Below are 18,475 nucleotides of genomic sequence, written 5' to 3'. Positions count from 1 at the left end.
TCTCCCGGGAGGCCACAGCAGACTCTGAAGCAAAGTCTATTCATGACAGTCTCTGGACAACGCCCCCCTCCCCCAAGTGCAGAGCCGGGTGTGACTATCTACCTGTGAATATGACAGTCACAGAAAACCGGCCCTGAGCTCCTGGGTCTCATGTTTTCCATTTCCATCTGCTGCTGCTTCTCTTCTGGCCTGAGCCGTGCCCTGTGACTCACACTTCCACTCCCAGGGCCTGCCTTGGGTCCGCTTACTTTGAAAACCCCGTTTGGACTCTTCTCCAGTTTTGACCTTGGCTCCCCTCATTTCATTTTCAAATTGTGTGCCACTTTAGAATCCCAAATCCACAGCTATGACTGAGATGCTCCCCCAGGCTTGTAGGGCTCCTACAAACTTGCCAGGCTCCCATCTCCCTGATGAGAGGGCCGGTGATTGTATTTTTGTATTGAACAGGAAAGAAAGGATCCAAGGACCACTTCTGGGAGCTAGCTGAATGCCCCCGCTAACATCTTCCTTTACTCTGCCAGACCCTAAAAGGGGCAAGGGTACACCTTGGCCAGGGAGAAGAACTGTACAAGCAAAGGTCTCTGCCAGAATCTTTCTGTTTGGTTCTCTGCTACCTAGTTTGCTCTTTTCAGTTATCATAGCTTGCAAATCTACAGCCCAGACTCTCTGTTCTTTGTCAAGATGAGAGGACAAAGAGAAAGCTGGAGACAGGACAGGAGAACTTTCATTAGAGTTGGTGACAGACATCTCTTCTCCTGTTTACTTTCCCCACCCCGTCCATTCTGGGGCTTTCTTACTGCTGTTTGTACCTTCCATCCTTTGGCTACACACTCCCCACCTACTACAGATCTCCTGGCTGCCATTTGAATAGGCCTCCCACTTTGCCCTGTGTGGCTCTCTTGATTTAGAACTGAGCCAATATAAGTTGGTAGAGTAACCTCCAATATTTTCTTCTCCAATAATCCCTTTTATGATTTTCCCTACAGATTGTTTATTTCAAAAGATGATGTATATTAACCTATTTGCAGGTCATATTGTTATTCCCAAATTTAAAAATCTAAGATGTAAATGACTAAAAACTAGACAGCCTAGGGAAGGTTTGCCTCTGCCAAGGGATGATGGATGCCTGTGGTACTACCTTCATGTGGGAGAAAGGGAGACAGGCAGAGTGTACACCCAAGCCTCTGCACCCCACTCCTGAGGCTTGGGATGTGGCTGTGTCTCTAGGTTTCCATGTTTCCATGTGTGCTCTCTGCAACTTGACCTCACTCTCTGATATGATTCACTTATGCTTGGTATACATGTATGATGCAAATAGGGCCACAGGGGTTTTAAGCTGAGTACAAAACCTTAATCTATGTACACTCAAATTCAGGAAGCCTGGATGTAAGAAGGTCCAAAGTAAGGAAAGGTTATTTCTCTTTTTTATTTTTTTAAATTGGAGTATAGTTGATTTACAATGTTGTGTTAGTTTCTGCTGTACAGCACAGTGAATCAGTTATACATACATCTACTCTTTTTTAGATTCTTTTCCTATAAAGGTCATTACAGAGTATTGAGTAGATCTCCCTGTGCTATACAGTAGGTCCTTATTAATTATCTATTTTATATATAGTAGTGTGTGGAAAGGTCATTTCTCTTTAACTAAATTCTAATTTTAATAAATCATCTCTTAGGATGTATTATATAATGACTATTTCAAGCAAGTTTTATTATTTTTGTTTTGTTTACCCTGGATACCAAAATCATCTTTACAATAAAGCACATATGACAGGCTAAAAACTGTAAAGAAAGTCCCACATAATATGAATAGCGTAAAAATTGATTTGCTTTAAAGTATTTCCTTTAGGAGTTGAATTTTGGATATGCTTTACTAAAAATAAAAATATATATATAATACCAAAACTAGGACCCTGAAGCAATTGTCATGGTGTCAAGCATTAGAATGCAGTACAAGTAACGGAGAATAAATTTTTTTGAAGTCCAAATTCTGCCATTAACTTCTTTTTTTTTAATTAATTTTTATTGGAGTATGGTTGCTTTACAATGTTGTGTTAGCCTCAGCCTCCACTGCACAACAAAATGAATCAGCCATACACATACAGATATCCCCTCCCTTTTGGACTTCCCTCCCATTTAAGTTACCACAGTGCACTAGGTGAGTTCCCGGTGGTATACAACATGTTCCCATCGGTTGTCCACTTTATACATAGTATCAATAATGTATATGTGTCAATCCCAGTCTCCCAATTCCTCCCACCCCATCCCTTTCCCCCTTGGTATCCATATATTTGTTCTCTACGTCTGTGTCTCTATTTCTGCTTTGCAACTGAGATCTTCTATACCGTTTTTCTAGATTCCACGTATATGCATTATTATACAATATTTGTTTTTCTCTTTCTGACTTACTTCACTCTGTATGACACTCTCTAGGTCCATCCACATCTCTACAAATGACCCAATTTCATTCCTTTTTATGACGGAGTAATATTCCATTGTATATATGTACCACATCTTCTCTATCCATTTGTCTGTCAATGGACGTTTAGGTTGCTTCCATGTCCTGGCTATTGTAAATACTGCACTATGAACATTGGGGTGCGTGTGTTTTTTTGAATTATGATTTTCTCTGGGTATATGCCCAGTAGTGGGATTGCTGGGTCATATGGTAGTTCTATTTTGTCATTAACTTCTTATGCAAAACTTCTACTGAAATTAGTAGAATGGATATGAACAAAGCCAAGGAGTTTTGTCTTTACAGTCATCTCACCTGTGTGAGAAAAGTTTTTTTTTAATCGTACTTATTTTGGACCCTAAAATGGCTATTTTACTTACCATTTGGAAGCGCGAGAAGAATATAAGTTATCATCAATAGGAGTTGTTAAAACACGTTGGTGTACAACATTTAAATACTTCTCGATGTGAATCTGTTACGGAAAAGTTAAAGTTTAGGCCATTAGAGTGGACTTGAGATCCTCAGCTAATTTACTCCATTTCATTAGGTTAACTCTTGGAATGGTGTAATTAAGCCAAAAGACACAACATGCTATGTGTTTATTTCAAGGCTAAGGTATCATTAGGCAACTCAAGGCCAAATTACTTTATCCCAAAAAGCAGCATAAACAATTGAGACTCAAAGCTTAAGTGACCTGTAGCAATCTTCACAAATGAGCTTGCACAATAGTCAGTTTGCTACCTAGCTGGGGAAACTTACTAGGCAACCCTGACATTGAGTAATGTCTTTCCCTTATGTGGACTTCAGGCAAGCATCAGAGGAAAGAGTTTGGCCTCTAGGTAACAGATTATTTTAAATGGCCAACCCAAAGACTCCAGCTGGGTCCAGCCCTCTCACCATCATAATATAGGACAATGGCATGCTAGTCTGATGAGGCAACAAAATATACCACATCTCTCAGCCTCAGGAGCTAAGCTGGGATGCTAATAACATGGTAGAGTGAAAATCAGAAGCAAGAGCAGAGACACTGATCATCAGAGGTCTGGAAGATGGAGATGGCCTTTATTTGGACCCATGTGCTAATAGATCCTTGTTTTATATATGAATGTTATCCTGGTCTGAAGAGTGGATTCTCCCATGCCCTTATATTCATCTAATAATGATGAAGTCCCTATCTACTTTATTTCTCTGTTCCAAAATTGCTGTATTTCTTTTCTATTCCCATTGTTATGTACTAGGTTACAATATTACAAAAATGACTAATCTCAAAATACTTAAGCTATTAGGGAAAAGTAAACTATTTTTTAGAATCCTGGTGAATCATCCTTTTAAAAAAGAAACAGCATGGGAAAGGTGATGACCAACTGAGGCCCACCTCTGTTACAGAATTACATGGGGCCTGTGAGAAGCACAGTTTTTTTCTTCTTGAGGAATACTTGTCTCCTTCTGGAATTTTATTTAATATCTAAAACTCTACTTACTTTTAACCCCATTTCAGTCCTTTTGATTGCTGTTTCAAGATTCTGAATGTCAAGAGTTTCGCCTTTTTCCTCAAGTGGGAATTTTGTTAATTTCTCCTTTAATTGATAAAGTTCTTCATGAACCTGGAGGTAGAAGAATATAAAATATAAAAGAATACAGGGCTTCCCTGGTGGCGCAGTGGTTAAGAACCTGCCTGCCAATGCAGGGGACATGGGTTTGATCCCTGGTCTGGGAAGATCCCACATGTTGCGGAGCAACTAAGCCCGTGCACCACAACTACTGAGCCTGCGCTCTAGAGCCCACGAGCCACAACTACTGAGCCCATGTGTCACAACTACTGAACCCCGCACACCTAGAGCCTGTGCTCTGCAACAAGAGGAGGCACAGCAATGAGTAGCCCGCGCACTGCAACGAAGAGTAGCCCTCACTTGCTGCAACTAGAGAAAGCCCGCGCACAGCAATGAAGACCCAACGCAGCCAAAAATAAAATAAATAAAATAAATAAATTTTAAAAGAAAGAATACATACATAGTCCACCTAAAAGTTATTTATCTTAAAGGTTTGCAATTTGCTTGAATTGCTAGAGACAATAAAGTTGATTTTAAAGATGGTGATCATTGAAAAGGACTGTCCTTATGGTTCTGAGACGTGCTTTATTAGACGGCTCCAGTTACTGTCTTTCAGATTTTGGAAAACTAAGCTTTCATACAATTTTCTATTTGTCCTTCCCCCATTAGAAACAGATCCAAGATAAAACTCCAACTCAAATGGCTTCTGCTTTCTCAGGTGGTAAAGTAGTTGTGTCAGATACAATAAGAAGTTTGTGCCAAACTCTGATTTCTACTAATTCGTTGAGAGGTAAGAAGACAGAACACTTCCGGCAAAGAGAGGTTCTAGCGAAGGCAGTGCCTTTCAAAAGAGAATTATAAATATGTGGACAGGGCCTGCTGGTTTTCCATTCTAGCTGGATCTTCCCCACTTACTGCTCTGAAGAAGCAGTTCTGTAGATGTGGCCTTAATTTTGTTTTATGTAGTCAGAAATGAAACAATCCTTGAAGAAAAAGCAACATAATGTCATTACTTTAACATTTTCCTTCAATTGATATTTTCCTTAGAAATGACGAACATCTCTCCAAAGTCAAGCACCCTCAGAATAAAATAGGCATTATGAAATTAGCACAAGATTCTCTGCATTCATATTAGAAACCAAACTTCCACAGATAAATACAGATGGCACCAATTATTGTATGGGCTGCTGCCACAAGAGAAACATTTTGTTATGCAAATTTATGAACCCAACACCTGTTTCAGCGATAGTCACACCAATAATCTGCAGATTGGGTTGCTAAAGGCATTTTGAAACAGTTACCTTTTCTCTGTTATTATTACTGGACCTACACGTTGATCCAGCCTATGTTATCGATTACTCTCAAGTATTCCCAAGGAGTCAAGTATTCAAGAGATCAAAAGATTTGCATCTTTTCACTGATCAGCATCACAGTCTGGCAGACACATCTGGTCATTTGTACTCTGTACAAATTATCATGTAGAGCCTTCAGGGCTCACAGATTGAAATTTGAACACACTTACTGTTTGCTGGTACACACTAAGGATGAAGATGTACTTCTTTTGACTGTTTTGTCCAAATTAGTGCTGCAAGCTGATTTATTATCTATTGTCTAAAGACGTTTGGAAGTACAAAAAAGCAGTTCAAGGGCAAGCCCACTTCCAGGCCCACATTTTTTTTTTTTTTGGTTCAACTTTTGAATGCACTGAATTTCCTTCTTGTAGCTCTAGTATTTGTAATACTTGTAGCTTCATGTATCATTCTGTAATTATGCCTGTCAACTGCTGGAGGGAGCGAAAACCACACTGGATTATTTATCAGGGAACCGAAGGTCTGATTTCTTCATTGCTTTGTGTGGACAATTATATGTCTTCATAGAGTTGTGAGATAATATGTAATAGGTCTGGTACATAGTAATAACTTGGTAAAAGGCAAATGAACATAATTCCTTGTTCTATTACTGTTCACACAATGTCCATGCACACCATCCACATTTTCTCTAGTGTTCTTACCAAGAGAAAAAAAAAATTACTCTACTTGTAGAATGAAAATGAGACAATGGGTGTGAAAATGAATGAATATAGGCTTTGGAACCAGACAGATATGAACTAGAATTCTATTTCCTCCTTTACTAAACTGAGATGGGCAAATTTACTTAGCTTTTTAGAGCCTTAGTGTTCTTATCTGTAAAATGGGGATAGATAGCTACCTTTTAGGATAGTGGCAAGAATAAAATGAGTTAAAGTATATAAAGTGCTTTGTATAAGGCCAGCCACATAGGAGGGCACTGAACCAATGTTAATTCTCTTCTCCTGAATGGCAAAACCTAGTGAAACGCCTTGCATATAACTGGCACTTAGTAAATGTTCATTGATTTGAATTGTTCTCTTAATCTTTCTCAATAGCTTTTTACTTTCCTTGCCAGATATTTCTTCTCCCCTCTTAGTAACCACACATCTGTTTGTATAATTGCAATAGAGACAAGTACTGTAGGGAATGTTTCACCAGACCTGGGTAGAAAAAGAGATTAAGTTCTAAATCTCCGTTCTTCAAATAGATCCAATCTACCATACTGAAATTTTACGTGTCACCCATCATCTCTGTGATCATCAAATGCATTGCTTTCCATACTTTTCCCACTTGGAGGAAGATTATTATTTTGACAGTCTGGGGAAGGGCTACTTAATAAGAAGCCCTTGAAAGATTCAATGCAGACAAACGTTGCTCTAGAATTTAAAAGAGCCATGCAACCAGACTCCGTTTTGTCAAAAGCAGACTCATGACTCCATTTTATTCATCTCTGCTAAAGATAAGAGTTTGGCTCAGTCATTCTCATTGCCTCCCCATTCATTTTTATGTTGTACGCTCCTGGCAAACCAGACGGAGGGTTTGATAAGAGAGACAGTGATAATATCAAGCTGTCAATCAGCTCAAATATTTCCAAGGTTGGTGTTAACATACAACTGTTGGGTTTTTGAAATATGATTTCCAAAACTAATTAAAAAGCTAATTTGATTGCAAGACTTGGTAATCCTGGTTGCACAAACATATGTTTAATAGTTGGGTCAAACAAGTATTTATAAACATATAAAGACACCACATTATTATTAATAAAGTATAAACACAAAGCTTCTAATACTTAATAATAAAAGAAACTATCTAGGAAACCTCCCAGAATCACCACCACACTTCTTAAAGATTGTTTCACAAATGTGCCATAACCTGTTTAAGGACCAGCACACACCAGATTTATTACTTTGGGTGAGTTACTTTACCTTTCTGTATCTTAGTTTCTTCTTCTGTAAACTGCAGCTAAAAATAAAACCTACTACAGTAGTTGTTAGGAGATTATCTAAGCCCTCAGCACAGGGTCTGGCTCTCAATAAATACTGGCTACTATTTTTTTTTTTTTTTCCGGTACACGGGCCTCTCACTATTGTGGCCTCTCCTGTTACGCAGCGCAGGCTCCGGACACGCAGGCTCAGCGGCCATGGCTCACGGGCCCAGCCGCTCCGCGGCATGTGGGATCTTCCCGGACCGGGTCACGAACCTGTGTCCCCTGCATCGGCAGGCGGACTCCCAACCACTGCACCACCAGGGAAGCCCCATGGCTACTATTTTAATTATAATGATTATTATTACTATAATAAAACCTCAGTATTCTGATCAGTTGAGGAAAGAGACATACAATTGTAAAAGGTCTGAATTATACACTTGAAGGTGAAAGAAATTAAGTAGCTAACAAAATGCTGCCCAGTAGAGCTCTATGTGGGCATGGTACTCGTAGTTCCTGAACCAAAAATGAAAACATGGACTTTGATATATGATCTGATTGGGACAGAATATTCACAATCAGAACTTCTTACATAGAAAATGAAAGAAGATTGCTTGAATTTTCTATGTATATGAGTACCCACAATGCTCATCTTTGATCGGTTTCCTTTCCATAACATTAAAGAATAATGGTACTTATCGGATAGACTTGTTGTAAGGGTTAAATATATATATAGCACTTAGAACCATGCATGATACCTGATAACTACTATGCTCTTGTGATTTTTCTTCAAAATCATGCAACAGTTTATATTTTACAGTATGATCTAAAGTAGTAGCTCTCAAACTTGAGGGTGCATCAGAGTTATCTGAAAGGCTTGTAAAAACAGATTGCTGGGCCCCACCCTCAGAAATTCTGATTTATTAGGTCTGGAGTGGGGTCTGAGAATTTGCATTTCTCACAAGTTCCCAGCTGTTTCTAATGATGCTGGTCCTAGGACTACACTTTGAGAATCATTGGTTTAAAGAGTTGCTTAATGTATCTCACTGAGACATAGACCTAATATACTGTATTAGGGTGAAGCAAGTGGAGATTTGAATGAAGTCCCTCTGCTAACAGTAAGGAAGTCCACTTTACAGTAAAGACCAATTATGTAGTTTTGGGGAAATTGGGTCAATTTAGAATAAGCGGTAGTTCTAATCTAAGCTATGTGTCCTACAGAAGAGAAAACTGAGGCCCAGAGAGATGAAGTGACTAGCCCAAAGTTACCCACCTGGCAATGTCATTGCCAGGGTCAGACCTCAGTATTCTGACTCCCAACCAAGTATCCTTTTCACTGGATGTACTGCTCTTTGGTAGCCTGTTGGAAGGAAGTAAATTAGGTAGAAATGGAACCCATGGTGGCATGTCTGAGAGTGCTGCCATATGCTCACAAATACTCAGAATGCAGTGAAAAAGTAGGGAAGGTCTTCCACATTTCCTTATTATACATATTCTACATTGTACCAGGAAGAATTTTACATTGTATCTAGAGATCAGCCTCAGTAATCAGTTTAACTGTAGCCTCTCTTTCTCTGCATAGCCCTCCACTTAGTGTATACGAAGTAACCCTTTTAAGCAAGTGGGGGGGTTGATCAACATGGATATGACTCTCTTAGCTCTTCCCAAAGAGAGGTCTGGCCTTTGCCCTTGGATACTGGGAGGTGATCTCTAGGCCCCTGAAGTGTCCTGCTTGAGAGGAATGTCTTTATGATGGGGGCTTTGAGCTATGCTGTATCAGTTCCAATCTTTAGAGGAATTAGACTGAAATCATTAGTCTACTCTCTGGGAAGGGCTGAAGACTAAAAGTCAGCCAAATGGGCAGTTTGATTGAGCTCCAATAAAAACTCTGGACACTAAAGTCTTGGGAAAGCTTCCCTAGTTTGCAATAATCTGTATATATTGTCACATATCATGGCTGGAAGGAGGTAATGCCCTCCATGACTCCATGGGGAGAAAACGGCTGGAAGTTCCATTTGGACCCCTCCTGGACTCTGCCCGCAGCATCTCTTCCCACGGCTGATTTTAATTTGTATCCTTTTGCTATAAAAACACTGTAATTGTAAGCATAGTGCTTTCCTGAGTTTTGTGAGTTGCTCTAGCAAATTAGCCACTGTGAGGTGGCTAGGGCTTCCAGATGTGTAAATAGCTGGTCTGAAGTGAGGATGGTTCTAGGGACCCATGAACTTGTGCCTTGTGTCTAAGTGAGGACAGTCTTGTGGAGACTGTTCCCTCAGACTTGGCAGTTTGGCTAAACTCATTCTAGGGTGGTGGTGAAAGCAAGGATAATAAAAGGTGAGGTTGGAAGATTTGGGTATGATTCATATTGGGGAAGTCTATGAAATTGGTGAGTTTAGGGGTTTGTATTTTGGAAAAGGTGAATTTAAAGAAGTCTCCCAGATGGGAGGTAAGAGACCAAATCATGGCAGGAAGAAAAATTAGACCCTTTAGATCTGAGTAGAGTCCTGATAGAGTGACCTTAGGCAAATTACTTCAAGCCTTAGTCAAGTAGAGGTAAATATAAGAGTTAAAAGTGATGATATATGTGGAAATGTTTTAAAACTATCATATGTAAATGTGAAAAAACAAAGTACTTTTAACATTCTGGAAAAATCTGAGTGTAACTGTCATAAATTGAGTTATATGGGAGAAGTTAATACTTTCTTGATATTTCCCCACTCAGAAAAAGATACTTCCCTGTTTTTTTTAATTTGTCACATTTCCACATTCAAAAACTTTAACTTGATTAGCAATCTTTTATCTTTAATATGTTTCCCTATCTGTATGTTCCCAAGCAAGGTATTTCTATTTTATTTATTATTTTTTATTGAGATATAATTGACATATAACATTAGTTTCACGTATACAACATGATTTGATATTTGTACATATTGCTAAATGATCACCACAGTAAGTCTAGTTAACATCCATCATCACACATCAATAGTTACAATTTTTTTTCTTGTGATGAGAACTTTTAAGATTTACTCTTAGCAACTTTCAAATACACAGTAGAGCATTATTAACTATAATTCCTGTGGTGTGCATTACATCCCCAGAACTCATTTATTTGCAAGGGACTTCTAGATCCAAAAAAACTGGGGTGCTTAAGAAAAGCAGTTCACATATTTCAACTTCTCCCCAGATTTATCACCTCTCCAGTGTTCGATTCGTATCTCCTCCACTTCCCTACATCATGGGATCAAAATTTTCAGAACATAACACTTAAAAATGGTGCCTCACTGTAAGAAGCATTTTTCCAAAGTAAAGATCCCGGTGGTGTGTATGGTCCTGGAGTTTTACCAGAGGCAAAATGGTTGTGCTTCGGGAGTGCAACCTCCAGGCTCAGGCTCCGGAGGTGTGTGAGCTTGGCGGGAGAGGTCTGGGTTGGCATATCTGGGAGTTCTCTAAGCGGTGCTGCCCCTCGTGTGTTGGAGGCAGTGTGGGAGCGGCGCTCCAAGAGGGTGGGCGTGAGTGGATGGGCGGGCGTGAGTGGATGGGCGCTGCTGGGCCTCCCTCGAAGGGTCTTAGCTGGGAAGGGACGGTGAGGCCTATTTCCCACCTGGATTAATATGGATCCGATGGGGTCGTGGTTTTCCGTCTCCTGGGCCATGCCTACAGCCGGGCGGGGCTACCTCCCGGGGGAGGCGAGGTCTCCAGGCGCCGGAACCTGCTGCGGAGGGAGCTCGTCCCCATGGCAACACCACGCGCAGCCCGGCCTGGTCCACGCCGGGAGCGGAAGAGGGGTTGGGGGAGGAGGCAGGGCCGGTCGCGCCTTCTGAGAATGCGCCCTCCTTTGCGCGTCTCCCCCGCACGCCGGCGGCCGTGGTATCGCCCAAGGCGGAAGGGGCTCCTGGACAGAACTCGTTCGCTGGCGCAGAGATGGCTGCGGGCGTCCCCTGCGCGCTAGTCACCAGCTGCTCATCCACCTTTTCCGCAGACCGGCTAGTACAGCGTGAGTAGTGAGGCAACTGGGCCGATCTCCAAGCCCCGCGCCGAGCCTCGGCTGGAGACAGTCCCAGCACCGCGGACTCCCTCGGGGCCTCTGTCGCCACCGCGGGCCCTGGATTCTTGCTCCCCTCGGTGGTGGCCCGAGACTCCTCTGGTGCCCTTCAGACGTGGTCGAGGTGCCCAGTTCGCCAGGTGTCCACCGTTAGCTCCTGCACTCGTTGTTTCTCTGCCTGCCTGGCCCACCATGTCGTTTCTTCCAGCTTTTTCTGTAAAGTAGGACCCCAGCCCAGGGGTTGTTGCGGGCAACCTTTGAGGTGAACCGGAAAGGCGCTCTGGGAATAGTACCGAGGAACGCGAGTGTCAGGTGCAGGAATCGTGATTTATGTTGCTGTCCCTGCTCCTGAGGTAGAGAGTGTTTCCTCTGGCTACCCCTTGATATGTATTTTAAGACTTGTTCGACTTGCCCCCTGCACTCTGCAGTTATTCACTGCCTTGCCTTCCTCCTGAGGCTAGGCCCTCCGCCAACATTAGTTTTTGGTTATTACTGGGCCTAGTCCTTTTGCCTCTGGACCTTCATAGTGGTTGTCAAACTAAGTCACTCTTGAAAGAACCGTAGGTGAGGAGGGGAGACCAGTGTAGTAGAGAAACCATAGGGCTGGGGGCATAGGCTCAACTCTTCCACTAACTAACTCCACGAAGTTGATTATAACTCAAGACTCCTGTTTTAAATGCGTGGCTTTGAGTAAGAACAGTGACTCTCAGCTGTAACCTATGCCCTTCAGTTTTCTTTGTAAAGTGGTGATAATTTTCACAGGATTTTGTGCTTAACCCAGAGTGATCATTCGGTAAATGGTAGATATTATTATGAAAGCACATTCTCTCTCTAGCCCTCAGTTTCCTGATCCTGAAAATGGGGCATATGAATCTATCTCACAGGATTCTTTGAAGGACCGGTGATGTGACATTTTGAAAGCATTTTGTAAAGTGTAAAGCATCATATAAACTGTAACTTCTTCCTGTAGTACCTGTCAAATGACAGAATTAGGCAGGATGTCGCTCCAGCACAAATGTTCTATAACTTAGTTATCATTTGTGATCACATAAAAAGTTCCTTAATTATAACACTAAATGGTAACTAACTGCTCTAATTATGCCATTTCCTTATCTCTCATCAGTGCTCCTTCCCATTTTTTCCTTTCTTTTCTTTTTGAAAATTGTTTTATTCTAAAAGTAGTGCATAGTCTATTAAGTAAGATTTAGCACATGTAGAAAAGAAAATGTCAGCCAAGTTCTCATCACCCAAACACAAATACTGTGTTAACATTTCTGTGCATTTCCTTCCAGTTTTGTTCCCAATGCACAGGTTTTAAAAGTTGATAATTACATTTCATATATAATTTTTATATTTTATATATAACATGTAATATTTTAACATTTTATATATAAAAATTCAAAATATTAAATATAGAAATGTATAAAATTATATATTTATAACACATTTAAGGTGTATGATTTGTATAAATACATATATTTATATAAAATATATATTTTACATATATTTCATAAATTATTTTTATCCTGATATTTTTCATCTACCGTTACACTGTAAATTAGTTTCCATCATATATTACATCTAGAGAACATATCAGAATTTGCTCAGATTTCTTAAGAAATCTGATGTATTTAACTTTCCAAAGGAATTATATGCATTTGGATTTCCATTACTGATATATAATAAGTCCTTTCAAAGCCAATCTCAGAAATATTTGTTAAGTTTCCTTTTGGTTATCACGTGCTTTAAGGATCAGAATTGGCAGACACGGTCACTTCCTTGAAGAAGCTGATTACCTATAGTTGGGGAATAGTAACACTGTACTTCTTTAAAATATATTAGCATCATTGGGAATAAAATTAATTCTGTAAAATAAAATAATCCACTTTATTTCTATATGTAAAATGCTTCTTGGATAACTTTTGTGTTGCTTAAAAATAGATGACCTTTCCTTTGTGATTCCATTAATATTATGTAGTGAAAAATAAAATAGAAGCAGTTAGTGAAGAGATTACTTGAGTAAGGAAAAGTGAACTATAAAAGAGGGCTTTTACCGTTTCTTCCCAGGTTAATGATTTGGGTAACCACGGATAGTATTAGAATGTAGTACAGTATTTGCTGAGCATTGATTCTGTTTTATCATAATTAAAGATTGAATTAAATTAATCACAAATTGAGTCTAATTTTGGCATAAAAGATGGAGACTACCATAATGAATGACTTTTAAGTGTTCAGTAACATTAAGCAATATATGATTTCGGATTGAATCTAATTTACCTTTTTGGGAAGGTTTGGTTTCTTCCCATGCATCAGGAAGAAGAACATTTAGGGTTTCTCCAGTTTCTTTCCTTCGACATCTGATCTATTTTACTGCTTTTGGGGACTTCCTTGGTGGTCCAGTGGTTAAGACTCCACAGTTCCAAAGCAGAGGGCACATGTTCGATCCCTGGTCGGGGAACTAAGATCCCATATGCTGCGTGGTGCAGCCAAAAAAAAAAAAAAAAAAAAAGTACTGCTTTTAACAACAATGGGAAATATTTCATAACCAAGTAACCAAATTTATTATTATAAGTATACATGAAATAAAAATCAGTAGGCCTCTACTATGGATAAAGTGTGGACTTTGTGAGAAGCTTTTTTCATTTTGTCGCTCAAAGGCTTTATGTGCAGTGTTCTGGGTGGATGTCTGACATCAGATGAAAGGGGCATTACCAGTGTAGACTTTTAAAGGGAAATGAAGGCTCAGAATGCCTATGCAAGGCTGTGTGTGGTGTGAGAGCAAGTGTCGGTACCCCCAGGCCAGACCTCTTTCCACCCCACATATGTTTATATGAACATTTTACTTTTATTCTAAAAAAGTGTATTCTGATATTAAGAACAGAGCTAGTCTCTTTGCCAGTTACTGCAGCTGAAAGGACTAATAAGAGACTATTCCTGCCTTCAGGAGGGATGTGGTGAAAGTATGTGCTCCACCTGTGGAAATATTAAAATGTTGATACCTAAGTTTTAACATCTTACTCTATTTTCCTAGAAGGAACTTTAGATAGAAAAATCCCGTTTGTTTTTAATGTATGTAATGGTAACTTAGCAACTGTAAGCCCTTTAGGTTCTACACCTGAACATTTGGAGCAAATTTTTTTCTTCTAGTGAAATGTGGGAATTTGGAGATCTTATAATAAGCATTTATATGTATATCAATATTCTTCCCAAACATGTTTTCACATAATTTAGTTTGGTTCTTGTATCCTTGTGAATTCATGGAGTCAGGGTTTCTCCACTTTATAAATGAAGAAACCGGGGCTTGGAAGCACTAGGTGAGTTGCCTAGAGTGCTCAAGTACCGAGTGCTGGAGCATATGTTCTCATTCGGGATTTGTGTGCATGGGCTGTCTCATTGAAATGTGTTGGAATTCCTCAGCAATCAGAAGTATTTAAGGTGGTGGCATTGGTGGAAGAACTGAGAGAGAAGATTAACTCAAAAGAAGGTTTTAAAATATGCTCGCATTTCCATTTAGAATGGTTGAAGTCTTAATTCTTTTTTTTTTTTTTTTTTTGCGCCACCAGGGAAGCCCGAAGTCTTAATTCTAAGTGAAGAAAAAAAAATCCTTGCCCAAAGGACCTGTATTTCAAAAAGGGCATGTGCATACCTGATGGTCTTTAACAGTGTCTGGATTTTTATTTTCTCAATTGAGGGAACCCAGAGTAGAAACACTGTATATATTAGTCACTCCTGCTATGTAGAATTAACATTAAAATTAAAAGGTTGTTCCAGATCATCTCTAACATCCCTTCTAGATGTAAAATTCTACGGTATCGGTTATTTTTATGTTAGATTATATAATGCTTCATGTTTATCTTTTGAAAACTGAAGAATCAAGCCTGATTTTAAAGTTGCAGTAGACACTCCACTTGTAGTAGAGAGTCTGACATTTTGTGTTTGGAATTCAGATGCATTTACCCATAGAAACAATCCGCTGGTCCTCAGGTTTCTAAAACTGTGGAACCAGGTAGCTCAATTATATGATGGGTAAACTAGGCTTTGGGGAATTATGCAGGCAAAGCTGGCCATCAGGTATGACATTGCTGCTTTGGGAAACATTCATTCTTCTGTTAAGACTAGGAGTTTGTTTCTAGGTCTGTCAGACTCCTGTATTTACAAAGGGATCTTAAAGTAATTTACTAAAGAGAACATTCTTATTTCACAGTAGGGGCTATTGTACAGCTTAGCCAATGTTATCTAGCAACAGAATAGGGATAAGAACTTGGGTCTTCTAATTAGCATTTTTCTGTAGCTGCTTGAGGTATTCTGAGTAGAGCCTTTTAGTTTACTCTGGGAATAAGTAGTAATTTTTGCTTAAGCAAAGTTGCTTATTTTGTTGTGGTAGGAGGACTCTGCCTTTGATTGGATTGTATATTTCCAAGTCTTTATTTTCTTCAAAGGAAGAAAGATTGGGCCAGCAAGATTTACCACGAGGGCCTAGAGTTGTCATCACAGAATGATTTATTAAGTGGTCAGACTAAAGCAGTGATTTCAAATGGTAATGGGGGTGGGGGAACTTTGATTTGTTTTTAACTATGATACTTAATATATTTTAAAATTTTCAAATAACATTAAAAGAAGGCTCAAGATTGTTATCTTTATTAAAAAAGGGATGTTAAGTCATCAACCTTAAGATTAAATAGAAGTCACGGGGCTTCCCTGGTGGCGCAGTGGTTGCGCGTCCGCCTGCCGATGCAGGGGAACTGGGTTCGCGCCCCAGTCTGGGAGGATCCCACATGCCGCGCGGCGGCTGGGCCCGTGAGCTATGGCCGCTGAGCCTGCGCGTCCGGAGCCTGTGCTCCGCAGCGGGAGAGGCCGCAGCAGAGGGAGGCCCGCATACCGCAAAAATAAATAAATAAATAAATAAATAGAAGTCACATTCTCTTCAGACCCAAAGGGACTTATAAAACACATCCATGTTATCTTCCTGTGTGTCTCTGTGTGTGTGTATGTTTGTGTATGTATGTATAATTAAAGGTCAAAGAGATTGTGATTTTCTCAGGTTGTTCAGCTCATAAAAGTTGGAGATTCAATTCTAGTTCTTTTATATATGTGAAATATGATGAACTTCCTGGTGGCCAGAGCTGTATGTATTCAAGGTGAATTTAGGGATAGGAGAAATTACAGTAGAAGATTTCAGTACTACAGTGAGAACTTTTATGGTTCAAAATAAGTTTATACCTTTTCTTTCATGGTAATTGGAGCCTTAGTAGATGAACTACTGTAAGCTAATAAAAAATGAAAATGCCTCTGCTGGTGCCCAATTTGTTTTTTTTTTGTTTTTTTTTTTATCGGTCGAGTAGAGAATTTGTGTGAAGTGTTAGACTAATCTTTTAGCTGTTGTTGAAGAGTTAAACGATTATAAGGTGTCTGTCTTCCCAGTAAATGGCATTCCAGCAACGGGGTAGAGAGCAGTGGGGAAGTATTACACATCAGCCGACATTGCACAAAACCATTCATGATACTGAGAGTATTGTATCATCCTGGAGGATTCTGAGCGTATCTAGACTCAGGCCTTTATTTCTGGGCCACCTAACTGCTTATTTTTCTGTAGCAAAAGATAAAAAACATCCAGAAAATATGCAGTGGTCATTTGGTTTAAACAACTTGCTGCCTTTTGCTCTATATAATTCCTCAGCAAATAATGACACTCAATAAATAATGAAGTCTGATATAAAACCATTTTTTAAAAAAGGTTAAAGTATGAAAACTGTTTTAAATATGTCTGGCAAGAATGAGGATCTGGACACGACGTTGTATTTGTGTTGGAGCCAGTGCACACAGATACCACAAATACCTCTCTGAGAATTACTTATCCAGGAAACAAGACTGAGGTACGTTAAGATAGAGAGGACAGTTGTGAAACTCTTAAAGAGCCTTTGTGATGTTTTAGAGTCAGTAACAAATAACCTTTTTAGTGTTTAATTTTCCACACTGACCTGAAGGCTGGTTCAACACAGAGGTGGGGTAAAGTAGTATCGTACCTGGATCAAAATCAGTATGCTCAGAGCAGAAAATTGTGTGATCATTTGGTAATAAAGAGCACTGTTATGCTGACATAAGAGAATTGCCATTCTGTCTGAATTCTCCTGGGGTTGTTCAGGGCTTTTGTGAGGAAAAAAATTTGTGAATTGAGTGCTGAGTTCTACCTTCTCTAGGTGTCTGATTTTAAGCACGTTAACTTTTCATTGCACAAATACTTACTGACTGTCTTTACATGTGCCATCATTGTTCTCAGTATCTAAAACCTGTGCCTCAATCGCCTACCTTGTCAATAAAGTGATTTTTTTAAAGCAGCTTTGGGGTGTAATTTAAATACCATAAAATCCACCTGTTTTAAGTGTAGAAAATTTCTGTCATTCTAGAAGGAGACCTTCTACCTATTAGCAGTCATTCCTCATTCCCACCCCAGCTCTGGGCAACCACTAATGTACTTTCTCTATAGAGTTGCCTTTTCTGGACATTTTATATAAAAGAAATCATATGAAATGTGGTCTGTTGTGTCTGGCTTCTTTTACTTAGCTTGATGCTTTTGAGATTCACCCCTGCTGTAAGCATGTACTTGGTATTCCATTGTATGGAGAGACCACATTTTGTTTATCCATTCATCTGATGATAGACATTTGGTTGTTTCCACTTTTTGGCTATTATGAATAATGCTATTATGGGCATGCTAAGAAACTATTGTATACTATTTTATGAAACTGCTGGACTTTTTCAGAGTGGCTGTACCATTTTACCTTTCCCATCAGCAACGTATGATGGTTTCAATTTCTCCACATTTTTGACAACACTTGTTATTGTCTGTATTTTCATTTGTATAGTTGGGGTGAGGTAGTGTCTCGTGGTTTTTATTTGCATTTTCTTAGTAACTAATGATGTTGAGAATCTTTTCATGTGTATATAGTCCATTCATATATCTTTGGTGAAAAGTCTATTCAAATCTTTTGCTCATTTAAAAAGAAATTGAGGGCTTCCCTGGTGGCGCAGTGGTTGAGAGTCCGCCTGCCGATGCAGGGGACACGGGTTCATGCCCCGGTCCGGGAGGATCCCACATGCCGCAGAGCGTCTGGGCCCGTGAGCCATGGCTGCTGCGCCTGTGCGGCCGGAGCCTGG

The 18,475-nt window shown here is 39.8% G+C and overlaps 2 protein-coding genes across 10 annotated transcripts in view; one reads left to right on the top strand and one right to left on the bottom strand.

Annotated features, from left to right (window-relative positions):
• Window positions 1-11,030, bottom strand: part of IQCH (IQ motif containing H) — a 211,878-nt gene extending 200,848 nt beyond the window's left edge. For both annotated transcript variants that reach the window (XM_024128842.3, XM_028494945.2), the window contains exons 1-3: window positions 10,880-11,030; window positions 3,937-4,059; window positions 2,836-2,927 (exon numbers count right to left, since the gene is read on the bottom strand). In XM_024128842.3, the coding sequence (XP_023984610.1) occupies window positions 2,836-2,927; window positions 3,937-4,059; window positions 10,880-10,930 (266 nt within the window). In that variant the 5' untranslated portion in view covers window positions 10,931-11,030. The remainder of the gene's footprint in view (window positions 1-2,835; window positions 2,928-3,936; window positions 4,060-10,879) is intronic.
• Window positions 11,031-11,120: 90 nt separating this feature from the next.
• AAGAB (alpha and gamma adaptin binding protein) overlaps window positions 11,121-18,475 on the top strand; it is an 88,693-nt gene continuing 81,338 nt past the window's right edge. For 7 of the 8 annotated variants that reach the window (XM_055088055.1, XM_024128844.3, XM_055088052.1 and 4 more), the window contains exon 1: window positions 11,128-11,272. In XM_055088055.1, the coding sequence (XP_054944030.1) occupies window positions 11,200-11,272 (73 nt within the window). In that variant the 5' untranslated portion in view covers window positions 11,128-11,199. Of the gene's footprint in view, window positions 11,273-18,475 lie in introns of all 8 variants that reach the window. The other variant, XM_028494953.2, reaches the window with a different exon arrangement.

The sequence above is a fragment of the Physeter macrocephalus genome, chromosome 11 (genome assembly GCF_002837175.3).
Source record: "Physeter macrocephalus isolate SW-GA chromosome 11, ASM283717v5, whole genome shotgun sequence".
Classification (NCBI taxonomy): domain Eukaryota; kingdom Metazoa; phylum Chordata; class Mammalia; order Artiodactyla; family Physeteridae; genus Physeter; species Physeter macrocephalus.
Note: the sequence above shows the minus strand (reverse complement) of the source record. Positions and strands in the feature narration are given on the sequence as shown.